The following is a 23,114-nucleotide window of genomic DNA, read 5'->3' as shown; positions in this document are numbered from 1 at the left end:
CAGGGGACGTGGACTCCGCAGCATCCACCATATCCGCGGTTCACATCCCAGGCGTAGAAAATTGGGAAGCAGACTTCCTCAGTCGCCAGGGCATGGACGCAGGGGAGTGGTCCCTTCACCCGGACGTGTTTCAGGAAATCTGTCGCCGATGGGGAGTGCCGGACGTCGACCTAATGGCGTCCCGGCACAACAACAAGGTCCCGGCATTCATGGCGAGGTCGCGCGATCAAAGAGCTCTGGCGGCAGACGCATTAGTTCAAGATTGGTCGCAGTTTCGGCTCCCATACGTCTTCCCACCTCTGGCACTCTTGCCCAGAGTGTTACGCAAGATCAGATCCGATTGCAGCCGCGTCATACTCGTCGCCCCAGACTGGCCGAGGAGATCGTGGTATCCGGATCTGTGGCATCTCACGGTCGGTCGACCGTGGTCACTGCCAGACCGACCAGACTTACTGTCCCAAGGGCCGTTTTTCCATCAGAATTCTGCGGCCCTGAACCTGACTGTGTGGCCATTGAGTCCTGGATCCTAGCGTCCGCAGGATTATCTCAAGGAGTCGTAGCCACAATGAGACAAGCTAGGAAGTCAACGTCTGCTAAGATCTACCACAGAACGTGGAAGATTTTCTTATCCTGGTGCTCTGCACAGAGAGTATCCCCTTGGCCATTTGCATTGCCTACCTTTCTTTCCTTCCTGCAATCGGGGTTGGAAAAGGGCTTGTCGCTCAGCTCCCTTAAAGGGCAAGTCTCGGCACTATCCGTGTTTTTTCAGAAGCGTCTAGCACGTCTTCCTAAGGTGCGCACGTTCCTGCAGGGGGTCTGTCATATTGTGCCCCCGTTCAGGCGGCCGTTAGATCCATGGGATCTGAACAGGGTACTAGTTGCTCTCTAGAAGCCGCCTTTCGAGCCTCTGAAGGAAGTTTCCTTTTCTCGCCTGTCACAGAAAGTGGCGTTTCTTGTTGCGATCACATCGCTTCGGCGAGTGTCGGAGCTGGCAGCTCTGTCATCCAAGGCTCCCTTCCTGGTGTTCCACCAGGACAAGGTAGTGCTGCGCCCCATTCCGGAGTTTCTCCCTAAGGTCGTATCCTCGTTTCATCTTAATCAGGATATATCCTTGCCTTCCTTTTGTCCTCATCCGGTTCACCGGTATGAAAAGGACTTACGTTTGCTAGATCTGGTGAGAGCACTCAGAATCTACATTTCTCGCACGGCGCCCATGCGCCGTTCCGATGCACTTTTTGTCCTTGTCGCCGGTCCGCGCAAGGGGTTGCAGGCTTCTAAAGCCACCCTGGCTCGATGGATCAAAGAACCAATTCTAGAGGCTTACCGTTCTGCGGGGCTTCCGGTTCCTTCAGGGCTAAAAGCCCACTCAACCAGAGCCGTGGGTGCGTCCTGGGCATTACGACACCAGGCTTCGGCTCAACAAGTGTGCCAGGCAGCTACCTGGTCGAGTCTGCACACTTTCACCAAGCATTATCAGGTGCATACCTATGCTTCGGCGGATGCCAGCTTAGGTAGAAGAGTCCTGCAGGCGGCAGTGACACCCCCGTAGGGGAGGGCTGTTTTGCAGCTCTAACATGAGGTATCTCTTTACCCACCCAGGGACAGCTTTTGGACGTCCCAATCGTCTGGGTCTCCCAATAGAGCGCTGAAGAAGAAGGGAATTTTGTTACTTACCGTAAATTCCTTTTCTTCTAGCTCTTATTGGGAGACCCAGCACCCGCCCTGTTGTCCTTCGGGATTTTTTTGTTGTTTGCGGGTACACATGTTGTTCATGTTGAACGGTTTTTTCAGTTCTCCGACGTTATTCGGAGTTAATTTGTTTAAACCAGTTATTGGCTTCCTCCTTCTTGCTTTGGCACTAAAACTGGAGAACCCGTGATACCACGGGGGGGTATAGCCAGAAGGGGAGGGGCCTTGCACTTTTTAGTGTAGTGCTTTGTGTGGCCTCCGGAGGGCAGTAGCTATACCCAATCGTCTGGGTCTCCCAATAAGAGCTAGAAGAAAAGGAATTTACGGTAAGTAACAAAATTCTCTTCTTCTAGTGGCCATAATTTCCCGCCAGAGAGTCTCTGTTTTGGCTGCACTCTCTTCGGAGTCACCTCCTTTTTTGTTTTTTTTTCATCAAGACAAGGTGGTCTCCGTCCGACTCCGGATTTTCTCCCTAAGGTGGTTGCTGCTTCCACCTTAACCGGGGCATTTTTCCTGCCTTCCTTTTGTCCGGCTCCTGTTCATCGCTTTGAAAATGCGTTGCATATCCTGGATCTGGTGCGGGCGCTCCGGATCTATGTGTCTCGCACCGCCGTTATCAGGCGGTGCACCTCTCTCTGGTGCTGACCTCTAGTCAGCGTAACGGTCTCTCGGCATCTAAGCCGACCCTGGTTCGTTGGCTTAGGTCGGCCATTTCCGATGCCTACAAGTGTACTCAAGTGCCTTCCCCGCCGGGGATCAGGGCACACTTGATCAGAGCTGTCGGTGCCTTTTGGGCTTTCAGGCACCAGGCTACGGCTCAGCAGGTCTGTCAGACTGCCACTCGGATTAGTCTGCATACTTTTTCGAAGCACTACCCAAGGCATGCTCATGCTTTGGCAGGCGCGGGCTTGGGCAGACGCATCTTTCAGGCGTCTGTCGCCCATTTGTGAAGTTAGGTTTCGCCTGCTTCTCAGTTTGTCTGTTTATTCCCACCCATGGACTGCTTTAGAACGTCCCATGGTCTGGGTCTCCCATAGGAACGATAAAGAAAAAGAGAATTTTGTTACTTACCGTAAATTCTTTTTCTTATAGTTCTGTCATGGGAGACCCAGCACCCTCCCTATTGCCTGTTGGCAGGTTTCTTGTTCCGTGTGTCTTCACCGGCTGTTGTTGTTGTAGACAGAGGTTCCGGTTATTCCGGGTTTTACTCTGTCTCTACTTGTGGGTGGATGTCCTCCTTCAGCTTTTGCACTAAACTGGCTAGGACTGGCTAGCAGGGGGTGTATATGCTAGGAGGGAGGAGCTACACGTTTTGAGTGTAGTACTTTGTGTGTCCTCCGGAGGCAGAAGCTATACACCCATGGTCTGGGTCTCCCATGACGGAACTATAAGAAAAAGAATTTACGGTAAGTAACAAAATTCTCTTTTTTCTTACACAATATAGTGTAATCTGTTGTTCAAAGCATTCAACAACGTGCATAGTCATCTAAAGCAGTGGTTCCCAAACCCCAGTCGTCACGGACCCAGACAGATCATGTTTTCAGGGTTTCCTTTAGCATTGAACAAGTGATGGCATCATTATAATTTCATCACTGGTTCAATGCTAAGGAATCCAGAAAACATGATCTCTTAGGGACCGTGAGGACTGGAGTTGGGGAAACCTTGATATAAAGAGCGGAGTACTGTGACACTTGCTCACTCATTGTCCCAACTTTAGCTGCCCCATGCGCCAATCACTTACGCTCAGTTTACAAACATCTCTACACTTTCGTTAGACAGGAGACTGATTTTTCAGTTTCTGTGAGATCAGGTCACACTTGCTGCTCATATAAAGAAGACACAGACGTACTATTACACCATTCTGCGATGTCCAGTGAGTGTTTATTTAGCTCATCGCACTGCTGGATTCACAACAACACTGCCTATTACCTCTATATAATGTCATGATCAAATCATACTGCCTGCCTATGTTTGGTATAGAAAAAAAATCAAGCTCTCTCAACTCTTGCAACAATTTTCCATTGTTCTTAAAAGGGTTTCCCACAAAGTTAATTTTAATCAATAGACCTTGGAATAATAATAAACTCTGCAACTGGGTGCGGTTAAGAAACAAATATTTCTTCAGCGCTCTATTGGGAGACCCAGACGATTGGGGTATAGCTACTGCCCTCCGGAGGCCACACAAAGCACTACACTAAAAAGTGCAAGGCCCCTCCCCTTCTGGCTATACCCCCCCGTGGTATCACGGGTTCTCCAGTTTTCAAGCTTTGTGCGAAGGAGGTCAGACATCCACGCATGGCTCCACAGATTTTAGTCAGCAGTAGCTGCTGACTATTTCGGATGGAAGAAAAGAGGGCCCATATAGGGCCCCCAGCATGCTCCCTTCTCACCCGTGGATGGTGTTGCAAGGTTGAGGTACCTATTGCTGGTACAGGGGCTGGAGCCCCACATGCTGTTTTCCTTCCACATCCCCTTGTAGGGCTCTGTGGAAGTGGGATCCTGCCGGCCTCTAAGCTCTGACGCCGGGCTCCATCCACAGACCCATAGCACCTGATGGATACGGAGCAGGAGTACAATCAGGGACATGGCCCTGCATCATACAGGTACTCTGTGTCCCCGGCAGGCACAGACACACTCCGGGCTGGCTGGGTTGTTGTAGTGCGCCGGGGACCGTAACGTTGGAGTTAGTGTTCCTACAGTTTACTGGGGGACTTTGTGTTGTGGGAACGCAGCGCCGACCCCCACTGGATCGGGCGGCGCTGCTGTGACTTGTGGTGCGCCGGGGACACGCCGACCGCGCTTTTACGGCGGCGGCGTTTATAACTTTAGTCCCCGGCTTTTTGCGGCCTAGCTCCGCTTCGTTCCCGCCCCCACCCTGTCAATCAGGGTAGGGGAGAGACGCTGTTTCGCAGCAGCGACGAGGGCTGGAGCCTGATTTACATGCTCCAGCCCTCTCACTAGGCACAGAGGGAAGCAGGCTTTCCGCTCTTAGCCAGGAACGCCCAGGGCCCGCCCCCCCTCCTCTCCCAGGACGCCGGCAGCCATTACATGCAGTCTGGCTGGAGGAAGGACGCAAGGCTCTGGGAGACCTGGACTAGGGGGCTTTTGGAGACCACACACCCGCTCTTAAGCGGGCGGTAAGCGGCATTTCAGCTGGCCCCTCTAGTGCCTCAGTGTGCATTGGCGTACTGTGTCACCAGATATATATATTTATTTATTTCTTGCACTGTGAGGTCGCTTCCTGGCTGGACCCAGATCGCTCTGAGGAGGCAGCAACATGTCATCCACAAAACGCAAGGCTGCCAAGGCTAGGGCTGTGTACACTGCGTGTGCTGCATGTGGGGCTGCTCTACCAGCAGGTTCCAAAGACCCCCATTGTGTGCAATGCTCAGATCCGGTGCTGCTTCGCCAGCCGGAGTCCGGAGGGGTAGTGACCCAGGCTGAGACGCTTGTAAGTCCTGCCCCGGTGTCAGGGACAGACTTTGCAGTTTTTGCTGATGGAATGTCTGTGACTATGGCAAAAATCCTTGAAACTTTGCAATCCATGACTGGGGCTCAGTCTATGGACACGGCGAGGTCTCTGTCCTCTAATCCCCCTCAGTTGGAATTAATCCAGACTGCAAGGGGGTCCCCGGCTTCCCAGGCTGAGTATTATGACTCAGATGATAGCCCCAGCCACCCTAAGCGAGCTCGCTGGGAAAGACCCTCAACGTCATCACACTGCTCAGGGTCTCAGCGCAATCAGTCGCCCTGTGATGCGTCTGAAGAGAGTGATCAGGAGTCTTATCCTGGAACCCCTCTCAATCTGGATACCCCGGATGGGGACGCCATGGTAAACGAGCTTATCTCAGCCATCAATAGACTGTTGGATATTTCTCCCCCAGCTCCTTCTGCAGAGGAGGCAGCTGCAGAGCAGGAGAAGTTTCGTTTCCTCTATCCCAAGCGTAAATTGAGTGCTTTCTTGGATCACTCTGACTTCAGAGAGTCAATCCAGAAACACGACGCTCATCCTGAAAGGCGTTTCTCTAAACGTTCTAAGGATACACGTTTTCCTTTCCCCCCTGATGTGGTCAAGCGCTGGACCCAGTGTCCAAAAGTAGACCCCCCGATTTCCAAACTTGCAGCTAGATCCATAGTTGCAGTGGAGGATGGCGCTTCACTTAAGGATGCCAATGACAGACAGATGGACCTTTGGTTAAAATCTGTCTATGAAGCTATCGGCGCGTCGTTTGCTCCAGCATTCGCAGCCGTATGGGCACTCCAAGCTATTTCAGCTGGTTTAGCAAAAGTGGATGCTATCATACATCCAGCGGTGCCGCAAGTGGCGCCCCTTACCTCGCAGATGTCTGCGTTTGCGTCTTACGCTATCAATGCGGTCCTAGAATCTACCAGCCGCACCTCAATGGCGTCCGCCAATTCGGTAGTTTTGCGCAGAGCCTTGTGGTTAAAGGACTGGAAAGCAGATGCTGGTTCCAAAAAATGTTTAACCAGCTTGCCTTTATCTAGAGATAGACTGTTTGGCGAGCCATTGGCTGACATCGTTAAACAGTCCAAGGGTAAAGACTCTTCCTTACCCCAGCCCAGATCAAGCAAACCTCAGCAGAAAAAATGGCAGCAGAGGTTTCAGTCCTTTCGAGGTTCGGGCAAGACACAATTCTCCTCGTCCAAAGGGACTCAGAGGACGCAAAGAGTCTCAGATTCCTGGCGGGCTCACGCACGCCCCAAGAAAGCAAATGGAGGAACCGCTTCCAAAGCGGCTACCTCATGACTTCCAGCCCCCCCTTTCCGCATCTCCGGTCGGGGGCAGGCTCTCCCGCTTTTCCGACATTTGGATGTCACAGGTCAAAGACCGGTGGGTGACAAACATTTTGTCTCGCGGGTACAGAATCGAGTTCAGTTCTCGTCCTCCAGCTCGGTTCTTCAGAACCTCTCCACATCCAGACCGAGCAGATGCCCTGCTGCAGGCGGTGGACTCCCTAAGAGCGGAAGGAGTAGTGGTCCCTGTACCGCCTCAGGAACAAGGGCGAGGGTTTTACTCCAATCTCTTTGTGGTTCCAAAAAAGGACGGCTCGTTCCGTCCTGTTCTGGATCTAAAGCTGCTCAACAATCATGTGCACGCCAGACGGTTCCGGATGGAAACCCTCCGCTCTGTCGCTCTGTCGTTGCCTCAATGTCTCAAGGAGACTTCCTTGCCTCAATAGACATCAAAGATGCTTATCTCCACGTGCCAATTGCTACAGAACATCAACGTTTTCTACGTTTTGTGATAGGAAACGACCATCTTCAGTTTGTAGCTCTGCCATTCGGTCTGGCGACAGCCCCCCGGGTCTTCACCAAGGTCATGGCGGCGGTGGTAGCAGTCTTGCACTCTCAGGGACACTCGGTGATCCCTTACCTAGACGATCTACTTGTCAAGGCACCCTCTCAAGAGGCATGCCAACTCAGTCTACATGCTACGCTGGAGACTCTACAGACGTTCGGATGGATCATCAACTTTCCAAAGTCGAATCTGTCACCGTCACAGTCGCTAACGTATCTTGGCATGGAGTTTCATACTCGAGCAGCGAGAGTGAAGCTTCCGCTGAACAAGCAGCGGTCCCTACAGACAGGGGTGCAATCCCTCCTTCAAGGCCAGTCGCACCCCTTACGGCGCCTCATGCACTTCCTCGGGAAGATGGTGGCAGCCATGGAAGCAGTTCCCTTTGCGCAGTTTCATCTGCGCCCACTTCAATGGGACATTCTCCGCCAATGGGACGGGAAGTCAACGTCCCTGGACAGGAAAGTCTCTCTTTCCCAGACGGCCAAGGACTCTCTACAATGGTGGCTCCTTCCCACCTCATTGTCTCAGGGAAGATCCTTCCTGCCCCCATCCTGGGCAGTGGTCACGACAGATGCGAGTCTGTCAGGGTGGGGAGCAGTGTTTCTCCACCACAGGGCCCAGGGGACGTGGACTCCGCAGCATCCACCATATCCGCGGTTCACATCCCAGGCGTAGAAAATTGGGAAGCAGACTTCCTCAGTCGCCAGGGTATGGACGCAGGGGAGTGGTCCCTTCACCCGGAAGTGTTTCAGGAAATCTGTCGCCGATGGGGAGTGCCGGACGTCGACCTAATGGCGTCCCGGCACAACAACAAGGTCCCGGCATTCATGGCGAGGTCGCGCGATCAAAGAGCTCTGGCGGCAGACGCCTTAGTTCAAGATTGGTCGCAGTTCCGGCTCCCATACGTCTTCCCACCTCTGGCACTCCTGCCCAGAGTGTTACGCAAGATCAGATCCGATTGCAGCCGCGTCATACTCGTCGCCCCAGACTGGCCGAGGAGATCGTGGTATCCGGATCTGTGGCATCTCACGGTCGGTCGACCGTGGTCACTGCCAGACCGACCAGACTTACTGTCCCAAGGGCCGTTTTTCCATCAGAATTCTGCGGCCCTGAACCTGACTGTGTGGCCATTGAGTCCTGGATCCTAGCGTCTGCAGGATTATCCCAAGGAGTTGTAGCCACAATGAGACAGGCTAGAAAGTCGACTTCTGCTAAGATCTACCACAGAACGTGGAAGATTTTCTTATCCTGGTGTTCCGCTCAGGGAGTGTCTCCCTGGCCATTTGCATTGCCCACTTTTCTTTCTTTCCTGCAATCGGGGTTAGAAAAGGGCTTGTCGCTCAGCTCCCTTAAAGGGCAAGTATCGGCACTATCCGTGTTTTTTCAGAAGCGTCTAGCACGTCTTCCTAAGGTGCGCACGTTCCTGCAGGGGGTCTGTCATATTGTGCCCCCGTACAAGCGGCCGTTAGATCCATGGGATCTGAACAGGGTACTAGTTGCTCTCCAGAAGCCGCCTTTCGAGCCTCTGAAGGAAGTTTCCTTTTCTCGCCTGTCACAGAAAGTGGCGTTTCTTGTTGCGATCACATCGCTTCGGCGAGTGTCGGAGCTGGCAGCTCTGTCATCCAAGGCTCCCTTCCTGGTGTTCCACCAGGACAAGGTAGTGCTGCGCCCCATTCCGGAGTTTCTCCCTAAGGTCGTCTCCTCGTTTCATCTTAATCAGGATATATCCTTGCCTTCCTTTTGTCCTCATCCGGTTCACCGGTATGAAAAGGACTTACGTTTGCTAGATCTGGTGAGAGCACTCAGAATCTACATTTCCCGCACGGCGCCCATGCGCCGTTCCGATGCACTTTTTGTCCTTGTCGCTGGTCCGCGCAAGGGGTTGCAGGCTTCTAAAGCCACCCTGGCTCGATGGATCAAAGAACCAATTCTAGAGGCCTACCGTTCTGCGGGGCTTCCGGTCCCTTCAGGGCTAAAAGCCCACTCAACCAGAGCCGTGGGTGCGTCCTGGGCATTACGACACCAGGCTTCGGCTCAACAGGTGTGCCAGGCAGCTACCTGGTCGAGTCTGCACACTTTCACCAAACATTATCAGGTGCATACCTATGCTTCGGCGGATGCCAGCTTAGGTAGAAGAGTCCTGCAGGCGGCAGTGACATCCCCGTAGGGGAGGGCTGTTTTGCAGCTCTAACATGAGGTATCTCTTTACCCACCCAGGGACAGCTTTTGGACGTCCCAATCGTCTGGGTCTCCCAATAGAGCGCTGAAGAAGAAGGGAATTTTGTTACTTACCGTAAATTCCTTTTCTTCTAGCTCTTATTGGGAGACCCAGCACCCGCCCTGTGGTCCTTCGGGATTTTATTGTTGTTTGCGGGTACACATGTTGTTCATGTTGAACGGTTTTTCAGTTCTCCGACGTTATTCGGAGTTAATTTGTTTAAACCAGTTATTGGCTTCCTCCTTCTTGCTTTGGCACTAAAACTGGAGAACCCGTGATACCACGGGGGGGTATAGCCAGAAGGGGAGGGGCCTTGCACTTTTTAGTGTAGTGCTTTGTGTGGCCTCCGGAGGGCAGTAGCTATACCCCAATCGTCTGGGTCTCCCAATAAGAGCTAGAAGAAAAGGAATTTACGGTAAGTAACAAAATTCCCTTCGTTCCAGTGCTTAAATCTTCTAAATGTGCCCCTACAACGTACTGTGTAATGGCCGTGTCTGAACAAGAGGGACATGAACTCATGATACCACATCTCCTGGGTAGGGGAGGAAGTAAAAGAGGTAAAATATTTGTTAAAAACAGGCAGGGAAATGTTTACCTCACAGAATCATCTATCCCATGCTCTCCTGTCGATATACACTATAGTGAAAATAGACCCTTCACTCTGCTAATTAGAGATATGGTGCCCAAGTAGGAGTGTATTCCTTTTAAGTAGCAAAAAGTCACTAAAAGTTGCGGTATCAAGGAATTTTTAATAAGCGATCATAGGAGCTAGAAGAAAAGGAATTTACGGTAAGTAAACAAAATTCCCTTTATTTCAGCCATGTCAAGTGACCTTCATCAGAAAAAACTGATTGCTGTGGTGAGGAGGGATCCAGAAAAAAAGCGTGTAGAAGAGCAACAACCGTTGCATGGAGGATGCCCTCCCCACGATAACAATCAGTTTTTTCTGATGAAGGTCATTTGACATGGCTGAAATATTAAAATTTATAATTGCTTATTAAAAATTCCTTGATACCGCAACTTTGAGTGCTGAGGTCTTTTTGCTACTTTTTGTAAAATGAGGGATTGGGATCCCTATGCTGTCCCTCATGCTAGGCCTTATGCTATCCCTAACCTCATGGATACTCCTACGGTGAAGACGCCACAGTCCCGTTCCTGGTCCTGCTCCTGCTCCTGACCAGACCTAGTCTGATTTTTGTTAACCCCCCCCCCCGCCTGTCCTCCCTCCAAGGAAGGCCGTGCGCAATGCAGGAAGAAAACAAGAGCAGGAAGGAAACTACAAAAGACAGCTGGAGTAAACTCCACATCTGCACAGAGCAACAAGAAATATGGGACACCACACCAGACCAACCAAGATAAAGTATTGCTGGCATAGAAGGACGGACCCAGCCAATATATAAATGCACGGAGCAGATGTGATAGGCTCCCTCACAGAAGGTGATCAAAGAGAGCAGACTAGCAGAGATTAACTCTTGCTAGCCTGCTAATGAATCTGCACACAGCAGGTGGATGTCAGAGTCTGCCTGTGTTGCTCCCAGACACCAGATAATCTCTAAGGTGGAGTGTCAGAATCTGCAAACTAAGCAGGACCTGACGCCGCCATGACAGTCAGCGAAGTTAGTGAAAAGCTCCGTGTGACAGCTCCCCAGCCCAGGAGATGTGGTATAATTAAACCATGTCCCTGTACTGTCAGACACGGCCATTACACAGTACACAGCAGGGGCACATATATAAGATTATCTCAGCCCAGGAACATTATTTTACATCACATCCAGTTGTGGAACTTATTATAATTATTATTATTATTATTACTACAAGATCTATTGATTAAAATCAACTTTGTGGTAAAAACCCTTTAATAAAAGCTGGAAAAAAGAAGCAAATTTTGACAGTAATGATTAAAAAAGCTCCTTTTGTTTAAGATGTATAATCTGATCCTGAAGTCAGGCACTTTTCATTTTATCCCCTGATTTTCGATACCCTGTCAGATAAGTTAGCATACTGTAGGGGACAGTTGCCGAAGAGTGTGACTGCAAGAGAAGACTACAAAGGGTTTGTTTGTAGTCTGTTACCATGGAGACTCGTAGTTCTGCTATACTATTTGCATAGTTTTCATTTTTTACTGGATACATGAAGATATTAATATATATGTTTGCTGTAATCTAAATTGAATGCTAGTTATTTTCCTTAATGTTGGCAATAATCATTGATTAACTATACATCTCCCTTTTGCCTTCTAGATGCAAAATCCCGATACATTATCTGCCATGTCAAACCCCAGAGCAATGCAGGCTTTATTGCAGATCCAGCAAGGTTTGCAGACTCTGGCTAGAGAAGCTCCTACACTTGTTCCAGGGTAAGTTAGAAGTAAATAGAAAAACACAGGTTTCTATACTTTTTACTTGTCAAGAATAAATTAATTTCCCTATCTGATGGGAAACTGGGTAACGTGTTAGTTTTGTATTTTTTTGTCTTGTAACACCTAGGACTACTGGTTTTGGTGGTATTGGAGGTATTGGAGACACTGCCAACCCAAATCCTGCACCTGTGACCACTTCAACTGGGTCAACCGAGAGCGCAAGTCCATTATCCGGAATATCTGAACCCGGTCACCAGCAGTTTGTACAGCAAATGCTTCAGGCCCTTTCTGGTGCTAATACCCAGGTACGTTTCTACGTATGCTTTGCATTATAATGTTAGTTTATTTAAGTTTCTTTGTCGCTCCATTGGGAGACCCAGACAATTGGGTGTATAGCTTCTGCCCCCGGAGGCCACACAAAGTATTACACTTAAAAGTGTAAAGCCCCTCCCCTTCTGCCTATACACTCCCCCCCCCGTGCATCACGGGCTCCTCAGTTTTTATGCTTTGTGCGAAGGAGGCACACATGCACGCATAGCTCCACAATTTAGTCAGCAGCAGCTGCTGACTATATCGGATGGAAGAAAAGAGGGCCCATAACAGGGCCCCCGGCATGCTCCCTTCTCACCCCACTCTGGTCGGCAGTGCTGTTAAGGTTGAGGTACCCATTGCGGGTACATAGGCAGGAGCCACATGCTGTTTTCCTTCCCCATCCCTTAAGGGCTCTGGGTGAAGTGGGATCCTAATCGGTCTCCAGGCACTGGGACCGTGCTCCCTCCGCAGCCCCTGGGGAATCTGCTGGACAGGAGCCGGGTATCGTCAGGGACAAGGCTCTGCTACTGTGAGGTACTCTGTGTCCCCTTGGGGACGGCGCATGGAGCGCTTGTGTTATACACGCTGCAGCACTGCTGGGTGTGTTAGTGCGCCGGGACTACCGCGCTGACCGCGCTTGTTTGCCGGCCGCGCTTATAACTTTAGTCCCCGGCTTCTGCGGCCTAGTACCGCATACTCCCGCCCCCGGGCCTGCCAGTCAGGGGAAGGGCGGGACGCTGCACTGGACGTCAGCGCTGAGGGCTGGAGCATACTTTGTATCCTCCTCCCCCCTCACTGAGCACCGTGGGGCACCAGATTCCCGCACTTTCTAGGGCACGGCCCCCTCCTCCTCACAGAACGCCGGCAGCCATTCCTGTCAGCACTTCTGAAGCTGGAGAGGAGAGACAACACTGCTCTGGGAGGCCCAGGCAGGGAATCTGGTGGTCACACAACCGCTTTGGGCGGTCGGTAAGCCGCACCTGTTACTAGGTGCTGGCCCCCCTGGGTGCCGAAGTGTGTATATATATATGCTTATATGCTATACATTTACTCTGTACGGTCGCACTGTTGGTTTTTGGCTATATACCCTCCCGGATTGTACTCAGAGGGGACAACAGCATGTCGTCCGCAAAAAGCAAGGGTGCCAAAGCACAGGCTTACTTTGCAACCTGTACCTCATGTGCGGCTATGCTACCGGTAGGTTCCACCTACCCTCATTGTGTGCAATGCTCGGCCCCTGTGGCACTTACTCAGCCGGAGCCTCTGCCACTGGTGGCCCAGGTGGAATCACCTGCTACCACTGTCCAGGTGACCGGGACGGAGTTTGCAGTATTCGCTGACAAACTTTCTGAGTCTATGGATAAATGGTCTGCTAAGATACTAGAAGCCTTGCAGTCCAGACCGGTAACACAGGCCCCGGGCACTGTTGAATCATTGACCCCAGGCCCCCCTCGGTTGTAGCAGCAAAGTGCTCCTGGGGTGACTCATAGGTCCCAAGGTGAGGTCTCCGACACGGACCGCAGTCCCAGACCGCCTAAGCGGGCTCGCTGGGAGCTTCCCTCGACTTCATCATCATGGCGGTCTAAGTCACGTCATAAAAAGACCGCCGGAGGAACCGCTCCCAAAGCGGCCTCCTCATGACTTTCGGCCTCTTCAAACCGCATCCTCGGTCGGTGGCAGGCTCTCCCGCTTTTGCGACGCCTGGCTGCCACAGGTACAAGACCGTTGGGTGAGAGACATTCTGTCTCACGGTTACAGGATAGAGTTCAGCTCTCGTCCTCTGACTCGATTCTTCAGAACATCTCCGCCCCCCGAGCGAGCCGATGCTCTTCTTCAGGCGGTGAGCACTCTGAAGGCAGAAGGAGTGGTGATCCCTGTTCCGCTTCAGCAACAGGGTCACGGTTTTTACTCCAACTTGTTTGTGGTGCCAAAAAAGGACGGATCTTTCCGTCCTGTTCTGGACCTAAAACTGCTCAACAAACACGTAAAAACCAGGCGGTTCTGGATGGAATCGCTCCGCTCCGTCATCGCCTCAATGTCCCAAGGAGATTTCCTAGCATCAATCGACATCAAAGATGCTTATCTCCACGTACCGATTGCACCAGAGCATCAGCGCTTCCTGCGTTTCGCCATAGGGGACGAACACCTTCAGTTCGTGGCACTGCCTTTCGGCCTAGCGACAGCCCCACGGGTTTTCACCAAGGTCATGGCAACAGTGGTAGCAGTCCTACACTCTCAGGGACACTCGGTGATCCCTTACCTAGACGATCTGCTTGTCAAGGCACCCTCTCGAGTGGCATGCCAACACAGCCTGAACATTGCTCTGGAGACTCTCCAGAGATTCGGGTGGATCATCAATTTCCCAAAGTCAAATCTGACACCGGCCCAATCACTGACATATCTCGGCATGGAGTTTCATACTCTCTCAGCGATAGTGAAGCTTCCGCTGGACAAACAGCGTTCACTACAGACAGGGGTGCAATCTCTCCTGCAAGGCCAGTCACACCCCTTGAGGCGCCTCATGCACTTCCTAGGGAAGATGGTGGCAGCAATGGAGGCAGTTCCTTTTGCGCAGTTTCATCTGCGTCCACTTCAATGGGACATTCTCCGCAAATGGGACAGGAAGTCGACGTCCCTCGACAGGAACGTCTCCCTTTCTCAGGCAGCCAAAGCCTCCCTTCGGTGGTGGCTTCTTCCCACTTCATTGTCGAAGGGGAAATCCTTCCTACCCCCATCCTGGGCGGTGGTCACGACGGACGCGAGTCTGTCAGGGTGGGGAGCGGTCTTTCTCCACCACAGGGCTCAGGGTACCTGGACTCAGCCAGAGTCCTCCCTTCAGATCAATGTTCTGGAGATAAGGGCAGTGTATCTTGCCCTAAAGGCGTTCCAGCCGTGGCTGGAAGGCAAGCAGATCCGAATTCAGTCGGACAACTCCACCGCGGTGGCATACATCAACCACCAAGGCGGAACACGCAGTCGGCAAGCCTTCCAGGAAGTCCGGCGGATTCTGCTGTGGGTGGAAGCCACAGCCTCCACCATATCCGCAATTCACATCCCGGGCGTAGAAAACTGGGAAGCAGACTTTCTCAGTCGCCAGGGCATGGACGCAGGGGAATGGTCCCTTCACCCGGACGTGTTTCAAGAGATCTGTTGCCGCTGGGGGATGCCGGACGTCGACCTAATGGCGTCCCGGCACAACAACAAGGTCCCGGCATTCATGGCACGGTCTCAAGATCACAGAGCTCTGGCGGCAGACGCATTAGTTCAGGATTGGTCGCAGTTTCAACTGCCTTATGTGTTTCCTCCTCTGGCACTGCTGCCCAGAGTGTTACGCAAGATCAGGTCCGACTGCCGCCGCGCCATCCTCGTCGCTCCAGACTGGCCGAGGAGGTCGTGGTACCCGGATCTGTGGCATCTCACGGTGGGCCAACCGTGGGCACTACCAGACCGACCAGACTTGCTGTCTCAAGGGCCGTTTTTCCATCTGAATTCTGTGGCCCTCAACCTGACTGTGTGGCCATTGAGTCCTGGATCCTAGCGTCTTCAGGGTTATCTCAAGAGGTCATTGCCACTATGAGACAGGCCAGGAAACCAACGTCCGCCAAGATCTACCACAGGACGTGGAGGATATTCTTATCCTGGTGCTCTGATCAGGGTTTTACTCCCTGGCCATTTGCCTTGCCCACTTTTCTTTCCTTCCTTCAATCCGGATTGGAAAAGGGTTTGTCGCTCGGCTCCCTTAAGGGACAAGTCTCAGCGCTTTCTGTGTTTTTTTTTTTAGAAGCGCCTAGCCAGACTTCCACAGGTACGCACGTTCCTGCAGGGGGTTTGTCACATAGTCCCTCCTTACAAGCGTCCGTTAGAACCCTGGGATCTGAACAGGGTGCTGATGGCTCTTCAGAAACCACCTTTCGAGCCAATGAAGGATATTTCTCTTTCACGCCTTTCGCAGAAAGTGGTCTTCCTAGTAGCAGTCACATCACTTCGGAGAGTGTCTGAGTTAGCAGCGCTGTCATGCAAGGCCCCTTTCCTGGTGTTTCACCAGGACAAGGTGGTTCTGCGTCCGGTTCCGGAATTTCTCCCTAAGGTGGTATCCTCCTTTCATCTCAATCAGGATATCTCCTTACCTTCTTTTTGTCCTCATCCAGTTCACCAATGTGAAAAGGATTTGCACTTGTTAGATCTGGTGAGAGCACTCAGACTCTACATTTCTCGTACGGCGCCCCTGCGCCGCTCGGATGCACTCTTTGTCCTTGTCGCTGGCCAGCGTAAAGGGTCACAGGCTTCCAAATCAACCCTGGCTCGGTGGATCAAGGAACCAATTCTCGAAGCCTACCGTTCTTCTGGGCTTCCGGTTCCCTCAGGGCTGAAGGCCCATTCTACCAGAGCCATGGGTGCGTCCTGGGCTTTGCGGCACCAGGCTACGGCTCAGCAGGTGTGTCAGGCGGCTACCTGGTCGAGCCTGCACACTTTCACGAAACACTATCAGGTGCATACCTATGCTTCGGCAGATGCCAGCCTAGGTAGGCGAGTCCTTCAGGCGGCGGTTGCCCACCTGTAGGAAGGGGCCGTTTTACGGCTCTATTACGAGGTATTATTTTACCCACCCAGGGACTGCTTTTGGACGTCCCAATTGTCTGGGTCTCCCAATGGAGCGACAAAGAAGAAGGGAATTTTGTTTACTTACCGTAAATTCCTTTTCTTCTAGCTCCAATTGGGAGACCCAGCACCCGCCCCTGTTCCCTTCGGGCTGTTGTTCTTTGTGTACACATGTTGTTTATGTTGAATGGTTTTCAGTTCTCCGAACTTCCTTCGGATTGAATTTACTTTAGACCAATTTTTAAGTTTCCTCCTTCCTGCTTTTGCACCAAAACTGAGGAGCCCGTGATGCACGGGGGGGGTGTATAGGCAGAAGGGGAGGGGCTTTACACTTTTAAGTGTAATACTTTGTGTGGCCTCCGGAGGCAGAAGCTATACACCCAATTGTCTGGGTCTCCCAATTGGAGCTAGAAGAAAAGGAATTTACGGTAAGTAAACAAAATTCCCTTCTTTTCAAAATAAATTTGCGTTTTGGACCAGTTTAGAACTACAGGGAATAATTTCATCAGTAAATGAGCGAATGTTAAATTTTAGGTTGCTTTGTTAAATGATTTGGGTTTTTTTTTTTTTTTTTTTGTTTTTCAATTTCCATCAGTATATGTATAGAATTTAAAAAACAAAATACAAATCTTGTCGTTTTCCCTCCATTTTTTATAACATACAGTTTCAAAAATTTCATAAATTTGTGTCTATCCTGTAGATAAAATATATATTTTTTTTTTTTATGGCCTTTTAAAAGGAAGTTTCTAATTTTAAATATGTCTGCCAAAGTTTTAGCTTTACAATTTGCTGATTTGGCAATGTAAACCTTGGGCAGCATATAGGCAGAGACTTGTTTGTCACTGAAAGCGGGCGTAGAGAAGCTGTCAGGGACCCGCCTGTACAACTAGTCAGTAGTGCGGCTCGGTCCCCGGCAGCTATTAAAAGTATATGTTTCTCTGAAACGCTGAAGCGTTTCAGAGTTAACAATACATGGCTGTGATCATGAGAAACCAAGGAAAAAAATTGTGAAAACATACCCTGCTGTAACTAAATAAAAGCATAGTGCATATAAACATAGGGTACTTAGTAAACACTGTTTTTGATCAAAAAAAGCATAAAGCTATCCCACCAACGCCAAGGTGTACCCAGTTGGGACAGTACCTACACTCTCTAATATTAAAACCTTACCATGGGTCTAAAATAGGCCTCAATGTGGCTAAGGGCTGAGAGCGACCGGGTCCCAACAGGACACACACAGTCAGGGGGATTCACAGAATGAAATGTCCAGCTCGCTGAGAAGGGTGTCCTGTGACTGTGTGTGTCCTGTTGGGACCCGGTCGCTCTCAGCCCTTAGCCACATTGAGGCCTATTTTAGACCCATGGTAAGGTTTTAATATTAGAGAGTGTAGGTACTGTCCCAACTGGGTACACCTTGGCGTTGGTGGGATAGCTTTATGCTTTTTTTGATCAAAAACAGTGTTTACTAAGTACCCTATGTTTATATGCACTATGCTTTTATTTAGTTACAGCAGGGTATGTTTTCACAATTTTTCTTTGTCGCTCCATTGGGAGACCCAGACAATTGGGTGTATAGCTTCTGCCTCCGGAGGCCACACAAAGTATTACACTTAAAAGTGTAAACCCCTCCCCTCTGCCTATACACCCCCCCGTGCATCACGGGCTCCTCAGTTTTTATGCTTTGTGTGAAGGAGGCACACATGCACGCAAGCTCCACAATTTAGTCAGCAGCAGCTGCTGACTATATCGGATGGAAGAAAAGAGGGCCCATAACAGGGTCCCCGGCATGCTCCCTTCTCACCCCACTCTGGTCGGCGGTGTTGTTAAGGTTGAGGTACCCATTGCGGGTACAAAGGCTGGAGCCACATGCTGTTTTCCTTCCCCCATCCCTTAGGGGCTCTGGGTGAAGTGGGATCCTAACCGGTCACCAGGCACTGGGACCGTGCTCCCTCCGCAGCCCCTGGGGGAATCTGCTGGACAGGAGCCGGGTATCGTCAGGGACAGGCCCTGCTCCTCTGAGGTACTCTGTGTCCCCTTGGGGACGGCGCATAGAGCGCCTGTGTAATGGACGCTGCAGCAGCTGCTGGGTGTGTTTGTGCGCCGGGACTACCGCGCTGACCGCGCTTGTTTGCCGGCCGCGCTTATAACTTTAGTCCCCGGCTTTTGCGGCCTAGTACCACATACTCCCGCCCCCGGGCCTGCCAGTCAGGGGTAAGGGCGGGACGCTGCACTGGACGTCAACACTGAGGGCTGGAGCATACTTTGTATCCTCCTCCCCCCTCACTGAGCACCGTGGGGCACCAGATTCCCGCACTTTCTGAGGCACGCCCACGGCTCCCTCCTCCTCTCAGAACGCTGGCAGCCATTCCTAACAGCACTTCTGACGCTGGAGAACTTCAGAGGGGAGACAACACCGAGCTCTACAGCTCTGGGAGGCCCAGACAGGGAATCTGGTGGTCACACAACCGCTGAGAGCGGTCGGTAAGCCGCACCTGTTACTAGGTGCTGGCCCCCCTGGGTGCCGAAGTGTATATTTATATGGTTATATTGTATACATTTACTCTGTACGGCTGCACTATTTGCTTTTGGCTATATACCCTCTCTGATTGCTCTAAGAGGAGACAACAGCATGTCGTCCGCAAAAAGCAAGGGTGCCAAGGCACAGGCTTACTTTGCAACCTGTACCTCATGTGCGGCTATGCTACCTGCAGGTTCCACCTACCCTCATTGTTTGCAATGCTCGGCCCCTGTGACACTCACTCAGCCGGAGCCTCTGCCACTGGTGGGACCCTCGGCCCAGGTGGAACAACCTGCTGCCACTGTCCAGGTGACAGGGACAGAGTTTGCAGTATTCGCTGACAAACTTTCTGAGTCTATGGATAGATGGTCTGCTAAGATACTAGAAGCTTTGCAGTCCAGACCGGTAACACAGGCCCCGGGCACTGTTGAATCATTGTCCCCAGGCCCCCCTCGGTTGGAGCAGCAAAGTGCTCCTGAGGCGACTCATAGGTCCCACGGTGAGGACTCCGACACGGACCGCAGTCCCAGACCGGCTAAGCGGGCTCGCTGGGAGCTTCCCTCGACTTCATCACACTGCTCAGGGTCTCAGCATGAGGACTCTCTGGAGGATGAAGCGGAGGGGGCAGATCAGGGCTCTGATCCTGACGCCGCTCTCAACCTTGATACACCTGAAGGGGACGCCATAGTAAACGACCTTATAGCGTCCATCAATCAGGTGTTGGATCTTTCTCCTCCAGCTCCTCCGATTGCGGAGTCAGCTTCTCAGCAGGAGAAATTCCATTTTAGGTTTCCCAAACGTACACGGAGTGCGTTTCTTGATCACTCCGACTTCAGAGATACAGTCCAGAAACCAGGGTGGATAAAAATCTTGATTTTTTTAAAAAAATCAAAAAAATCAGATTTTTTTGATTTAAATCAGATTTTTTTGATTTAAATCATTTGATTTAAATCAGATTTTTTAATCAAGTTGTACACAAGCAAAACTTTGTCTTTTTGCAAATCTAATTGTTTTACACAAATAAAAATATTAAAACAGTTGATTATGAAACCTAATAATTTTTATTTGCACTATTAAACACTCAGAATTGAACTACAGAGAGTAAAGCTGTTGTCACACTAAACGACAGCGACAACGACGTCGCTGTTACGTCACCATTTTCGGTGACGTAACAGCGACCTTGTAAGTCGCTGTTATGATCGCTGCTTAGCTGTCAAACACAGCAGAAGCAGCGATCATAAGGTCGCTGTGCTACATGTGCAGAGAGCAGGGAGCCGCGCTTAGCGCTGGTTCCTTGCTCTCCTGCAGCACACATCGGGTTAATTAACCCGATGTGTGCTGCATCTACATGTCACAGTTCAGAGAGCAGGGAGCCGCGCTTAGCGCTGGCTCCTTGCTCTCCTGCAGCACACATCGGGTTAATTAACCCGATGTGTGCTGCATCTACATGTCACAGTTCAGAGAGCAGGGAGCCGCGCTTAGCGCTGGCTCCTTGCTCTCCTGCAGCACACATCGGGTTAATTAACCCGATGTGTGCTGCATCTACATGTCACAGTTCAGAGAGCAGGGAGCCGCGCTTAGCGCTGGCTCCTTGCTCTCCTGCAGCACACATCGGGTTAATTAACCCGATGTGTGCTGCATCTACATGTCACAGTTCAGAGAGCAGGGAGCCGCGCTTAGCGCTGGCTCCTTGCTCTCCTTGCTACAGTATGCATCGGGTTAATTACCCGATGCATACTGCAGCCACATGTCACAGTGCAGGAGCCGGCGCTGGCAGCAAGAGCGGAGGCTGGTAACCAGCGTAAACATCGGGTAACCAGGGAAAGGTCTTCCCTTGGTTACCCGATGTTTACGCTGGTTACAGCTTACCGCAGCTGCCAGTGCCGGCTCCTGATCGCTTCATTTCGTCGCTCTCTCGCTGTCACACACAGCGATGTGTGTGTCACAGCGGGAGAGTGACGACCAAAAAATGAAGCTGGACATTCAGCAACGACCGGCGACCTCACAGCAGGGGCCAGGTCGTTGCTGGATGTCACACACAGCGACAGCGACGGGACGTCGCTGCAACGTCACAGAAAATGGTGACGTAGCAGCGACGTCGTTGTCGTCGTCGTTATGTGTGACACCAGCTTAAGTACTTTTTAACAATAGCCTATCTCTAACGTTTGAAGTAAGCAAACATCTTCAGTGAATACATCAGTCCTTTAAGCCTACTGTTTATTTAGGACTTTTAATAGGAAAACCAGTTGTCCTGCTTTAGCAGTTCCTAAGCGGTTTCGGACTGTTGTGTGCACAAAACCAAATGAAGAAAACAATCTCTCTACTCCTGCGGATGAAGCCGATGCAGTCAGTAGCTGAGTAGCTAGATTTATTATCTTTGCTGGAAGAACAAGTGATTGCGACTTCCACCAGTCCAGTGGTTTTAGTTCATTAACGACGTTATCTGCAAACATGTATTTTTGAAATGGTGCAGATTCACACTTCAATTTCAGCACAGTTGCCACAATGTCATGGTTAGTATTGGCGAGCCACTCCATTGCAGAGTTGATTTCCGCCTCAGATAATTTTTTCCCTCTGTAGATGGGATGCAAGATATTGGCTAAATAGTGTTCTTCTTTTAATGCTTGGTCCTTGCGGTGCTGTATTGCAACCTTTACATTGTTTGAGAGGTTCAAGAGATCTAGAGAACCTTCTAAATCTTTCCAAACTTCTGTGGCATCAGCTATGGTTGCAGTATCTTTCTGCATTTTATCCAACGCAATCGATATTGGCTTTAACCTTTCCAAAAGGTCCTCGGCATTTCTCTTCACACCAAGATTTAATACTTTGCTTCGTATATTAGCATCAATTTTATCCCGATGTGTTTCGCAAATGGACAGTAATTTTGACCAGTTGTTAAAAAACAGTTCCAAGCAGTCAGCCAAGGTATTCCATCTAACATCTTGTGGTAGAACCAACTTCAGTCCTCCCATTTCCTTGTAGGTTGCATGTGCAAAATGATTATTGCGGAAATATTTAACAATTTCTACAACATGTTCCTTGACACCCAAAATATGCAGGTCTTTTGCCAAAAGATGCAACAAATGGGCAGAACAACCGTATGTAATGACATTTGTGTCATCCTGTGCCAGTTCCGCTCGCATTTTTGCCACATTGCTTGCGTTATCAGTAATTAAGCTCCTTACTTTACATCCAAACTGTTCTTGGCATTGGTGAATTGAGTTCTTAGCAATTTCAAGTAAATATTCAGCAGTATGTGAATTTCCAGATGTGTCGATTGTGTCTGTAAGGTAAGTTTCACCATCTTCTGTTGTGACACAAGTGCAAATTATGGGGTCGTTGTGGATGTTGCTCCAACCATCCAAGCTCATGTTAACAACCTTGTCTTTCAAATATTTTGTACAAGCCGCTCTTTCTATGTCGTATACAGCCTGAAGATGTTTTCCTGAGATATCAAATCTACTTGGTGGTTTGTAGCCTGGTCTAATTCCTTCGATCATTTGTACAAACAATGGGTGCTCAACTAGTCGGAAAGAAGAATTGGTTGCAAATATGAATTTAGCAATTAATTCATCAAAATGTTCTTTCTGGCTCGTCGTAGTCTTTAAGATGAATTTTTCTACACTTTGTTGCACGCAAAGTTTTTTTTTGGGCTGCTTTGTTGAAGTTGTACCCAGATATTGATTGTCACGTGCAGCACAAGCCATATTTGACCCTGAAAGCACAGAAATTAAAAATATAAATCGACTGCGTATTTGAATAAATATAACGAAAATATTGAAACAAACTTTTTGAACAATGTAATGGTCCTCGTCCTATAAGGGCTGTCTCAAAAGTTATGCTACTCAAGTTTTCCGGTGAGGTTGCTGTAATACTGGTAACTAATATCAGAGCCTCAGCAACTGAAAAAAATTATGTCACAAAAGTTTTAAAAATGTTTTTTTTTTTAAAATGGTCAATTTGGCAGACTTCAAAAGTGAATTGCAGCCTACAATAAAAAAAAAATAAGCGTATACACACTTTATTTTTACTTAAAGGACATGTGCACCTTTATTTTTTAAGGTGCAGCCAGTCACAGTGTGCACATGTCCTCCCCCCG

The 23,114-nt window shown here is 50.2% G+C and overlaps 1 protein-coding gene across 1 annotated transcript in view; it reads left to right on the top strand.

Annotated features, from left to right (window-relative positions):
- Positions 1-23,114, top strand: part of UBQLN1 (ubiquilin 1) — a 116,830-nt gene that overhangs the window by 83,758 nt on the left and 9,958 nt on the right. The window contains exons 9-10 of the mRNA XM_075318314.1: positions 11,468-11,583; positions 11,714-11,891. Coding sequence (XP_075174429.1) covers positions 11,468-11,583; positions 11,714-11,891 — 294 coding nt within the window. The remainder of the gene's footprint in view (positions 1-11,467; positions 11,584-11,713; positions 11,892-23,114) is intronic.

This window comes from Anomaloglossus baeobatrachus, chromosome 1 (genome assembly GCF_048569485.1).
Source record: "Anomaloglossus baeobatrachus isolate aAnoBae1 chromosome 1, aAnoBae1.hap1, whole genome shotgun sequence".
Lineage (NCBI taxonomy): Eukaryota > Metazoa > Chordata > Amphibia > Anura > Aromobatidae > Anomaloglossus > Anomaloglossus baeobatrachus.
The sequence above is the reverse complement of the archived record's forward strand: the minus strand, read 5'-3'. Positions and strand labels throughout refer to the sequence as shown.